Here is a 12,795-nt window from a genome sequence, read left to right as displayed (position 1 = left end):
GCTCCCCAAGGGTCCACTCATGCAACTTTAGGGTTATTGACAAATTTGAATCTTAGAGTTAATCTGATTCAATTCCCTCATTTTACATACTGGCAAATTGAGGCCAGAATGAATAGTAGTGACTTGGCTTAGTTCACACAAAGAATAAATGGAATTTGAATCCTTTCTGGAAAATCGTAACCAATTCAGTTGCAATCTTTCCTTTCCCTGGTATCTGTCTCCTTCTGTGATATAGTGAAGAAAAATTTTGGATTTGAAGTGAAATGTGGCTTTAAAACGTATTTTACTTTATTCACACAAGCAGTCAAGTCACCTCGAGGTCTCAGTTTCTTCATTTATAAAATATGGGGGATGGACTATTTGGCTCCTAAGGTGTTTTTGCCTCTAAATCCACCACCCTGGAGTCCTATCCACTTATCAAAACTACTTTTCTCTTAGTGGACAAGATATCAGCCAGGTGATAATTTTAAAAGTTGATTAAAGGAATTCATGTTGTATTGCAAATGTCTTACTGCCATTTAAAAAAAGATGGTTATTTACCCAAAGGGTTCCCTAATTGGCAGAAAATGTGAGTTAGATATTTTGGGGAAACTGATACAATTTTGGGAAAATGAATTTGGAGACAGAAGACATGAGTTTGACTGCCCACTCTGGCCGTGATTAGCCCTGACCCTGATTAAGTCACGGTGTGAGGTGGTATGGATGGAGCAATGGTCCAGGAGCAGGAAATCTTGTATTCAAATCTAGCCTCAAACACTTACTAGCTGTGTGACTATGAATGAGTCACCTAACTTGTTTGCCTCCATTTCCTCAGTTATAAAATGGGGATAATCGCAGCTTATGCTTTCCAGGGTGGTTGATCCCAGGATCAAATAAGATAATATTTGCAATGTACTTTGCAGAACCTGGAACATAGAAGGAACTTAGTAAATATCTTATTCCTTTCCCTCTCCTTCCTCTACTGTACTCCTCTTTCTTCCTCTGTAAAAAAGGACTAAAAATATCCACATATCTATTAGAATGTAATATCAGCTACTATAGAGTAGAGGATTTTACTTTCCCGGGGCTATACTCTTTGAGTCTAAACGCAATATACAGGGGTTGCTACCCCTGTATCAATTAAACAATTAATGAGGGTTTGGATAATTCTCTCAAGACTTTGGAAATATTTCTATTTTCTAGAAAATCTCTGTTTTCCCTTGCTTTATGCATGTATGGGAATTCATTTGTTTAGTCTTCAAAGCTTCTCTCCTTTGAGCTTTAATGAATACCATCTAGCATTCCTAAAGAGTTGTTATTAATTTGACAATGTAATTGGAGAGTTAACAAACATGACTCATTGATAGATAAAGGAGGGCTCTCCCTTTATAAAAAACAATTCTGCTATATGGTTAAAAATATGGACTAATCCAGCTAAGAAAATTCATTTTCCCCCTTGCCTCCTAATGAAATATATAATTCCTTCTCTTCCCCTCCCCCCCACTTTAATCCAGTCTGGGAGTCAGTTGGATTTGATTCCATGGTAAATTAGTGTGGGAAAAATATGCTTTCTTTGTCCCTGGAGCTCATCAAAAGGAAAATACCATGGGGCAGACCCTTCAGATGCTGACTATTTAAAGTACTCCTTGAGAAAGCCATTCCAGGTAAGCCCAAGAATTTTTGGCATGCCAGCAGGTTTATGCTTACAGGTAGACATAGATGACCTTTAAAGTCATTTGTCCCCAAGCTTGGAGAACAGTGGTATTTATATATCCAGCTCATGGATAACTCAACTAAAATTTCCAAACATTTAAACACATTCACTGGGTCTAAATTCCCTGTTAGAATGCAATTTTTGCTTTTAAGTAGTTTGCAATTTTTATTTAGAATATAGCTCCAAGGCTATTAAATGTTTTAATAATGTTTTAATACAAAAATGCTCTTAATTTTTAAATTTATGCATTAAAACAAGCATTTCCATAATACAGTATAATTTTAAAAAAAAGATGATTGCACTTGAAACCACAAATCCATCAGATACTACAGCTTCATATAGAATGCAATTCTTTGGATAGGATGATTTGGTTTTGATTTCTCCTTCCAGCACAAAACTCAAAACACAAAGAAAGAAATTCTAGTTTCCAGTAGCCTTATTAAAGATGAAACTTTGAAAGCAAGTGTGCAGTGGTGATTTTTGACACTATCCAGTTGCCATTTTTAAGTCTAAAATAGCTTTGATGACTGCTGTCAGTCTAGCGACACTATTCTCCTGGGCTCAGTGCCTATGTCCACAACCTCAGGGAACAATGCTGTCACTGTTGAGAAAGGTCATGAGGCAGCAGGAAGTATTTTTTTCTAAGCCTGAACTTGTTGGCCCATTTGAAACCAAAGCTCACTCTGCCCTACCTCAGTCCCTGGATTCCTTCTGTAAGAGAGAAGGGTTTGTAAGGTTTCAGAGTATAAACTAGCTGAAGAATTGGAATGAAAACTCCTTCAGAGAAGCTGTAAAAAAGGTCCAATTTATCAACAGGTTATGCTACAGATAATCGTTTTAAAAGTCACTTGTTTGAAATTTAGAACATATTTTCCCATAGGTACAAGCTACTACTAATAAACAGTAGCTTGGGGCTGAGATCTGTCCACAAAACTTATTAACCTGTAATATGCTGGAAATATAATTCTCATAAATTATTTAATCTACTCTTAACTACCATTTAAAATGTTTTTTTAAGTTAAAAATGCAGTTCTAATTTAAATGACTAATATTAGATGCAAAATAACAAATTCAGGTATAGAGGAAGGCATATTCATCTCTCTCTCTCTCTCTCTCTATATATATATATATCATATATATACGTCTTTTTCTCGTTTCTCAATATCCTTTTTTATTAAAGCTTTTTATTTTTCAAAACATATGCATGAATAATGAATTGAACCAGTTACACCCAGCCAAAGAACTCTGGGAGATGACTATGAACCACTACATAGAATTCCCAATCTTTCTATTTTTGCCTGCCTGCATTTTGGATTTCCTTCACAGGCTAATTGTACTCTATTTCAAAGTTTGATTCTTTTTATACAGCAAAATAACTGTATGGGCATGTATACATATATTGTATTTAACTTATACTCTAACATATTTAACATGTATTGGTCAACCTGCCATCTAGGGGAGGGGGTAGGGGGAAGGAGGGGAAAAGTTGGAACAAAAGATTTGGCAATTGTCAATGCTGAAAAATTATCCATGCGTACATCTTGTAAATAAAAAGCTATAAAAAATATGCATGGATGATTCAACATTAATTCTTGCAAAACCTTGTGTTCCAATTTTCTCCCCTCCTTCCCCCGCCTCCTCTAGATGGCAAGTAGTCCAATATTTGCAGAATGTTATTTCTAAGAGGACATATATTTTGAGTTCCAACTAAACCAGGAATACATCTTTCTTCAGCATCTCTACAGGATAGGGATTGAGGAAGTCTGTGGAGGCAAATGGAGGGAAAATGGGAGAGAAAGGAAAATGGGCACTCTGGAGTACTGTTATCACCTTTTTTGTACCTACAAGGGTAAAATACTCCCTTATACTTCTCTGTAGACAGATGTGAAAATGTTGTCTAGATCAGTTTCTGTAGATATTCTGACTTGGGGGAACATAGCAGCTGCTCTCACAGCGAGCATGAGCCAGACTTGGACACTCATCATGTCCATTTGTATGTATGGATTATTGATATTTTAAACTTTTCTGTTGGATTCTTTATATGTCTGTAATTAGAAACAATTAAGGTAAATAGGAAGCAGACTATTAAAAAAAGAGAGACCACAAAAAAAAAAGAAACAAAAAGAAACTTGAAGACAATGACAGTAGTCAGATTCTATCTGAAAGTTCGATCTGAATAGTTTCTTTATGGTCAGGGTAGCAAAAACAGTTTCATCAGTAGGACAAAATATGACCTCACAAAACAGAGCCATTAAATTATAGCTGCTTTTTATGAGAGTGCATCAGGTTCCAAAGATTTTCTATGGGCCTAGTGATAAATTTATATATGCTCATATAAGTGATACACTTATATAATTTTATATGTTTGGCACATTTGACTTATAGAAATGGCTTCAGTGTGTCTCATCAATGTGTGAGAATACAGCTTTCTGGTTTTCATGGATGGGAAATGTTGACTAGAGGAACTCCTAGAGGGATAGAAACCTCTTAGGTTTTGCTGTGAAAATGTCTCTTGCTTTTTATTCCCTTAGAAAATTGTACAGATGGGGGAAGTGAAATTCAAGTTAAAGTGAAAATGATAGTAATAATTCACATTTATATAGCAAGATAAGGCTTGAAATATATAATCTTTCTAGTAGGTGGTACAAATACCATTATCCCCATTTTACAGGTGGAGAAAAAGCTCAGAGAATTATATGATTTGCCCATAATCACATAACTAACATTGAAGTGGGAACTTCAACTTAGGTCTTCTGATACCAAGGCCCTATAGTCTGGATAGGAAACCATACAGAGTTGTTGTTGGATATATACTATTTATATATAAATATTTATACATTTATATGTATATATTCATTTTATACCCATTCCAAGGTAGTCTATATACATTTATTAAGCACTTACTATGTCCAGGATGCTGGGATGCAAATATAACATATCTACATAGTTTGTTCCACTACACCAAAGCTATGAACATTTCACATTTAAAGCTAGTTTTCAAGAAACTTAAGTAATGAACCTTCTGGTCAATGCTCTTATCACTGTACCCTATAAAGTACTCCCTGATCAGTCTTTGCCGACATCCCCTCTCCCTCATTGCCCCCATTTTAGGGAAGACTTCTAGGATTTGAGGCAACTAGCTGGCATAATGGATAGAGTGCCAAGGCCTGGAGTCAAGAGGACTATGTGATCCTGGGCAAGACACTTACTCCTGTTTATCTCAGTTTCCTTGTCTAAAAATGGGCTTGAGAAAGAAATGATAAACCACTAGTGAAAATCCTAAATGGGGTCACCAAGAATCAGACATGACTGAAAAATAACTGAACAACAAAAATTTATTAGGAGAGGGTAAGACAGAGCATTTTAGACATAGGCAAAAACTTGAGCAAAGGCAAAGTAAGAAAGCACAAAATAAGTTTGGGGGGACTAAGAGTCCTTGAGTTTAGCAAGAGAGTATGAAAAAAAAATTAGAATGGAAATGCAGATAGAGGAAGACTTTGAAAGCCAAACAATGGAGTTTGAATTTTACTCAGAAGGCAAAAGGAAATCATTGCTGTTTTTTGAACAAAGTGATGATAGAACCAGAGAAGATTCTGACAATGATGGATTGGAGGAAGAAATTTGCAATAGAAATTCAATAGCAAAATGAAAAAGGAGAGTCTTAGAATGTAAGCTCTGTGAAAGTAGGGACTGTTTCATTTTCTGGTACATAGTAGTCCATAAATGATTACTTGACTGATTCTAAAAATAGCATATAATTCAGAATGAGTAAAGTATGGAGGTGAGAATTAAACATATTTAGGAAAAAGATAGTTGACCAATTTAGCTAGAATAAAATGAAGGGAAAATTGTGACATGTAAATGGAAAGAAAGAATGAAGCTAAATTATAAAGAATCTTGAATACAAAGGAGTTTGGGCTTTATTCAAAAGATAATCAAAAGGCATTGATGAGTTTTGATTAGTATAATGATAGAATGATCATATCTTAGTAGAAAGTAATCTCTCATAAGTTCTAACAAGATGAAAAGACTGAATTTTGGCCAAGTAGCAGATGGTATATTAAAGGCCAAGTTCATTAAATTTGAAGAAACAATCCTTAGAAGTTTCACTTATCAGGCAGTGAATATTATTGGCTGTAGCATCTCATGAAATTGTCTATTAAGGTATGGAGAGATGGGCTGAATGCCTTCACCAATAAAACCAGAGACCTTTTGATTTATTGAAGAATGTGACACAAGTATTTTCTGGGCCTTGGACTCTTGGTACATTCAACTCCCTAGGATATTAGCAGAAAAGGATTATTACCAAATTTGTAATTTAGGCTTCAGGCTGTGATGGAGATTAATGCCTTAAAAATCCTAGTTCTGCCTTCACTGGCACTTTCATGTACTCCCTAAGTTTCAGTCACCCATGCTGTAAAATCCGTTCTGCCTACATCTTGCCCAGGCTAATTATCATTACTTTGCAGCTCGATAAAGCTTTATGTTTGCAAACTACTTCAACACTGTTTTTATTGATTATTCCTCTCAGCAGCCTGAGAAACAGGATTCAAAAGGCTGATTCACCAAGAAAATGAAGTAAACTCTATTGCCCTGCTTCCTTGTCCTTGTGTTTATACAAAGCTTAAAGAAAAATAATAGTTGCTGCAGTGTCTGGTTTCTCTCAAGTAGTTTGACCCTTCTTTCTCTGTTTAGAGTCTTCTAAAAAGTTTGCTTCTTTCTCTGCCATCAAAATAGAATGTCCATGCTAATTAAAGAAAATATGTTCAATGATTTATTTATACATTTTTTCCCTTTCCCTTCCCACTTCCACCAGAATTTAGGACAACATTACATGATTATCTTCATTCTAAGTATAGAGTTTCTAGTCACATTAATCAGATGGTGTAAGTGACCCATCTCAGAAACAGAAATACTGAGATTTCAAGTCTTCCTCTGATGCACAAATAAGTTCCTTAATCTTTCTATGGGTCTAGGAAATTCTCTTAGAACCTAACTTTCAGAGAAGGTGCTAAAGATTATAACCTACTTTGGTTAAAGAGTCTAAATGAAATCATGGATTTAGTCTCTTATTGTTATCATAACTTCTCATGTAGCAAAAAAAATCTCTAAACAACTGCATTTCTTCCTTGAGGCCAGTTGAACCTGTTGAAGTCTATTAGTCACTGTAAATGCCAACAAACCAATTTGTTGAATTAGTCAGCTGGTAAATACTAAATCTCTAACCCATTCATGCAAAAAAAGAGACAAACCCTTTTTTTACTCATTAAACAGAAGTATAAAACAATTCCATCAGTCTTCTAGATTTTATGTAAATACAGGCACTTTTTGTCCAAATGGAAAAGATTGACTATTTATTATAGATTGTAGAATTCTAGATTTGGGAAGGACTTTACAAGCTACCCACTTTGGTAGCATGCCCAGTGGATTAAGTCCCAACAAGTAGTCCTATAACTTCTTGGAACACAAGGAATCCAACTATCCAACCATTTGTATTTTTAAACATTATTTGTACTTGGCTTTAGAATCAAATTTTGTTTACAGAAATAATTTGACTTCAGTTTTAGGAATTCACAATACTTCCAACAAAATTGGTTAGGGCCATTATAACATGCTAATTCAGAAGGATCTGGAAATTTTCCATCTCTAAGAAGATTCTTCCCAATCCTTAAGATTCCATTATATACAAATTATTGGTCTCTCTTATCAAATTCTTTTACCTTCCTAAGCTAGATGAACTAATAGGATCAGCTTCTGACCACAGGCTAAACAATGCTCCCTACTGGTGTTAGGGAGTAGGTACAATAATTTATTTTTATGAAATGATATATTGTAGGGGTATAAATTATAGAATCCATTTTGCATAAGGAATCTCTCTCCCTCTTTTTCTCTCTTTCTCTATCTCTGGATATATTTATATTTTATGAAATGATATATTATAGAAGTATAAATCATAGAATCCATTTTGCATATGGAATCTTTCTCTCTTTTTTCTCTCTTTTTCATGCTCTCTTTCTGGATGTATGTGTGTCTGAGACTAAAATCTGGCTGGTTGATAACCTTTAGGTTAAAAAAAGAAAAGATCTTGTATTTCCTGGCATTAGAGTTGAGTGTGGAGAAGAAACTTCTTCCCTTCTAGTATTTCATAGATTGAACTTTGAGAAGTTATCTGGTAAAGTCAAGAAATAAATAAGTTCAAAGAGATGATCATGTCACCATAGCAACATCTTCTATTCAGCTTCTCTGATGAGAGGACCAAGAGTGAACAAACCACTGAAGATAATGAAGATAGGAAGAAGAGAAAGGCTATATGTGAAAAAAGTTAGGAAATGACCTTATAAAGATTCACATTTCATCAAGCCATAAAAAGCATGCATTTAAGATCAAATGTCATTTTAATATTAAGTTGACAACCTTTTACTGATTCCTATTCTCATCCTGTCTACATCAGTAATACACATCTCTGGGGCATACAGTGGGGTCAGGTATAGATTTATCTTTCCAAAATGATTGAGTTCTTATTTACTTTTAGCATCAACATGAAGAACAAACATGAATCAAGAAGAAAAATTCTGTTTCTCCTCTTATATTTTATAGCACCTTCCATTAGCAATTTCCAAGTACTTTTAACATTTCTCTCATCCTTATGATAATTCTACGTAGGAAAGATATTTGACAGGTGTCATTATCCTTGTTTTTTTGAAGGGGGATATCCAGACTGGTGGTTTCAATGGTAGGAAGTTCCCACCAGGGAAATTCCCTTTACCAATGCAGAGTAGTAGCTGCTCTGCAACTTTCAGAGTCTTAAAGAGCTGCCAGGGGCACTAAGAAGTTAAAGTATTTGTCCAGAATCTCACAAGCAGTTATGTGTCAGAAGTGGGATTTGAACTCAGGATTTTCTGCCTCAGAAAGCTAACACATGTCTTTATCTCTCCTTTTAAGTTAGAAAATGGAGGCACAGAGTTACACTTTACACTAATTACATGGAAGTAACAATAAAAACAACCCAGATCAATTAGTTCAGAATTCTAGGGTCATGACATCCTAAAGTGTTAGCACTTTAAGGAAGCTTAAGGAGATCATCTAGTCCATTTTCATAATTCATGATGACTTGAATTTTTTTTTGTCATTTAATTGCTAAAAAATAAAACAAAGAAAAAGCCCTCTATACCAAGAGTATCAAACATAGTCAACAATTCAATTATTTTTTAGAATACATTTTATCAAGAGAGAAGAAAACTTGGCTTAGAGTAAGGAAGAGCAGAACACTTCAGAGGGGAAAAAAAATTGTTACATTCTGTTTAAAAAAAAGGAGGGGGACTGAAAAAACTCATATGGGGAAAATTTTTGTTCTCAATGTTTCCAGTGTTTTCCAAACGCTTCTTTCTAATATTTCTGCCCCCAAACAATTTACCACAGACAAGATAACACAAGATCATAGATCTGAAGCTTTAATGTACCTCATAAGGCAGCAATGAATCCCCCCATTTTACAGCTGAGTTTCCTCAACTATGTATAGCTGATATTATTATATTGATATAGTTAATAAAACTAATAAAGTTAAGTAATTTGCCCCATAGGAAGGATTCATAGGTGGGATTTGGAATTAAGCCCTTTGATTTCACAGAAAAGGATTTTTTTTTTACTTCTGCCTTCCATGATTGACCCCTCAAAAAGTTATTTCCGAAGCATGAAGATGCCTTGTCTATAAAAAAAGGAGAGAATTAAAATAGAAAGGAAGCACCACTTAGAATAGTTGAGAAATAGTCAATACAAAGTGAAAACATAGAGAACTGCTGATTCAGAAAGCATACAATTACACACAAGCAAGGCCATGTGGTTACCAAGATGGAGTCACAGAGGCACGATAGGGAAGTCATACATTAAAAACAAGAAAAGGTAGATACAGGTAGCTGAGAATGGGGATAAATGTGAATGAAAGAATAGCATGAACCAATAGCATTAACCGTCATGAGAACTATAAATTCAATTGGCACAGCTCCAGTCTACGAAAATACAAAAATAGAGTTTTAAAAATTAACTATATCTAGGAAGAGCAAGATAGAAAGAGTGCCATACAACATCAATATTATAGGACGATCAATTCTGATGAACATGATTTTTCCAACACTGAGATGATTCAGGCCAATTCCAATGATCTTGTGATGAAGAGAGCCATTTACACCCAGAGAGAGGACAATAGGAACTAGTGTAGATTACAACATAACATTATTACTGTTTTTGTTGTTGTTCACTTGCATTTTGTTTTCTTATACATTTTCTTTGTTTCTTGATCTGATTTTTCTTATGCAGCAAGAGAATTGTATAAATACATTTACACATATTGGATTTAACATATATTTGAACATTTATAACATATATTGGATTGCTGGGGCAGCTAGATGGTGTAGTGGATAGGGGGCACCAGCCCTGAAGTTAGGAGGACTTGAGTTCAAATGTGACCCCAGACACTTAACACTTCCTTGCTGTGTGACCCTGAACAAGACCCCCAATTGCCTCAGCAAAAAACAAACAAACAACAAAAAAACCCCCAACATATATTGGACTGCTTTTCATGTAGAGTTGGGGATGGGGGGAAGGAAGGGAAAATCTGAAATACAAGGTTATGCAAGGGTCAATGTTGAAAAATTATTCATGCATATGTTTTAAAAATAAAAAGCCTTAAAAATATAAAAATGAAAAAGTGCCATAGATTTTTAAATAAAAGAGAAAAAGATCAAAAGAGTACAGAGGATACAGATTAGGAATGAGCCAAATAGTAAACTATCAAATTATAAAAGGATTTTCAAGGGAAAACCCATAGATCTATGAGTAATGGGTGAGTGAACTGCTACCTATTATCCATCCCCAACATTCCTAATTTTGGTCCTGCTTGTGAATTAGCATTTGTTCAGTGTGCTAGTATTTTCCAAAGATAAAAACTGGTCTGTATGTAGATTTGAATCTGACATCCTTGGTTTGTGATTATTATATTATATTTATGGGGTAAATGCAGAGAATGATTAGAATCACGGAACCTTGGAGATCACCTAGGATGAACTCCTCCCTCTACAGATGCAGCAAATGAGACCCAGAGAAGGGAAATGTCTGTCTGAGTTCCCACTGGGGCTGGCACCTTTGGGAAGAGATGGAGGGAATGGTAAGTTCTCATCACTGCCAGGCTTTCAGGGAACAGGATTTGGGTCTTCCTTCTTCCTGCACGGGTTGAGAAGCTGTGTTCTGGTCGCTCTCTCTATCGGGGCCATGGTGGATTTCCTCTTGAATCCTTGGCCCTGACCTTCTCGTATGGTCTCTTAAGCAGTTTTGCACTTTTCCCTCAGAAAAGCTCCCCAGGGAGCTGTCAGCCCATTTCTCTTTGAAATTGAGATCATTTCCTGCAAAAGTATCACAGCGATTCAGGTTCTCCTCTTGCACTGGGCTGCCAACATTTTCCCCCGCAGTTCCTGGGATGGTGGGGCCCTCCTGGGAGTTTTGACTAACGTAGACTACAATGATATCTCCCTTGAAATTCATTACTTGTCCACTTGAAATAAATGTAGAGTTACTGTTTCCAGTCACATTTCCTAGGATGGAAAGGAAGAAAAAAATAGGCACAGACATGATTAATATTTTCTTAGTGAGAATCCTGTCTTGTGAGGGGAATATTTCCAAGCTGAATCCTATAGTGGTAACTTGCCATTCCTCTGGCAGGCTGCAGAGGCAATCTCATGATGGATGCTTCCTATCAAGCCCCTTAATTAACGCCCAATATTTCCTGTCTAAGAACTGAATTTGTCATCTTAATGGGACTGGCTGAAGGGAGGCAGCAAAGAAATATGTCTCTTTACCAATGAGGTCTTGAAAGCCAGAGGCAAACTTAGGGGATATAGGTTATTTCCTTTAACCCCCTCTTGGAATGGAAAATGCTCTAAGTGAATACATTCATGAGGTAACAAGGAAGGTTCCCACAAGCTTACTTATTTTTGATCCAAGAGAAAAAAAGCCAGATGATCATTCTGTCATCTTGACATAGAGAAGGCTCAGAAGCCACAAGAAGAAAAGGTGATGATCATTTAATAGCTGTCCTCTGATCTTTTGACCACTAATCCCCAGTGAAATTATTGCTCCATTTCACAAGCATTTATTAAGTACTTACTACATTTCAGGCCTGGTGCCAGGTGCTGGGATATAAAGACAAAAACAACAGTCTTTGGTCTCAAGCAGTTTACATTCAGTTGTTATAAATGTCCTCGAAGATACTGACTTTTGTTTTTGTCTTTATATATTTATATCCAGCACCTAACATCCAGCACCTATATTGATATAGTTGATAAAACGAATAAAGTTGAGTACTTTGCCACATAGGAAGGATTCATCAGTGGGATTTGGAATTAAGCCCTCTGATTTCATAGAAAGGAATTTTTTTTTTACTTCTGCCTTCCATGACTGATCCCTCAAAAGATTATTTCCAAAGCATGAAGATACCTTGTCTATAGAAAAAGGAGAGAATTAAAATAGAAAGGAAGCACCACTTAGAATAGTTGAGAAATAGTCAATACAAGGTGAAAAACATAAAAAATAGCTGAGACAGAAAGTATACAATTACACACAAGGAAGGCCATGTGGTTAGAGGAAAGTCATATGTTAAAAACAACAAAAGGTAGATACAGATAGCTGAGAATGGGGATAAATGTGAATGAAAGAGTAGCATGAACCAATAGCATTAACCGTCATGAGAACTATAAATTCAATTGGCATGGCTCCAGTCAACAAAAATACAAAAATAGAGTTTTAAAAATTAACTATATCTAGGAAGAGCAAGATAAAAAGAGTGCCATATAACATCAATATTATAGGATGATCAATTCTGATGAACATGATTTTTCCAACACTGAGATGATTCAGACCAGTTCCAATGATCTTGTGATGAAGAGAGACATCTACACCCAGAGAGAGGGCTGTAGGAACTGAATGTGGATTACAACATAACATTCTTACTATTTTTGTTGTTGTTTGCTTACATTTTGTTTTCTTACACATTTTCTTTCCTTTTTGATCTGATTTTTCTTATGCAGCAAGAGAACTGTATAAATACATTTACA

The 12,795-nt window shown here is 35.5% G+C and overlaps 1 protein-coding gene across 1 annotated transcript in view; it reads right to left on the bottom strand.

The window, feature by feature from the left end:
- Positions 1 to 4,568: 4,568 nt before the first annotated feature.
- TNFRSF11A (TNF receptor superfamily member 11a) overlaps positions 4,569 to 12,795 on the bottom strand; it is a 112,087-nt gene continuing 103,860 nt past the window's right edge. Inside the window, exon 10 of the mRNA XM_051969908.1 lies at positions 4,569 to 11,277. Within this exon, the coding sequence (XP_051825868.1) occupies positions 10,865 to 11,277 (413 nt within the window). The 3' untranslated portion in view covers positions 4,569 to 10,864. The remainder of the gene's footprint in view (positions 11,278 to 12,795) is intronic.

The sequence above is a fragment of the Antechinus flavipes genome, chromosome 1, assembly GCF_016432865.1.
Source record: "Antechinus flavipes isolate AdamAnt ecotype Samford, QLD, Australia chromosome 1, AdamAnt_v2, whole genome shotgun sequence".
Taxonomy (NCBI): domain Eukaryota; kingdom Metazoa; phylum Chordata; class Mammalia; order Dasyuromorphia; family Dasyuridae; genus Antechinus; species Antechinus flavipes.
The sequence above is the reverse complement of the archived record's forward strand: the minus strand, read 5'-3'. Positions and strand labels throughout refer to the sequence as shown.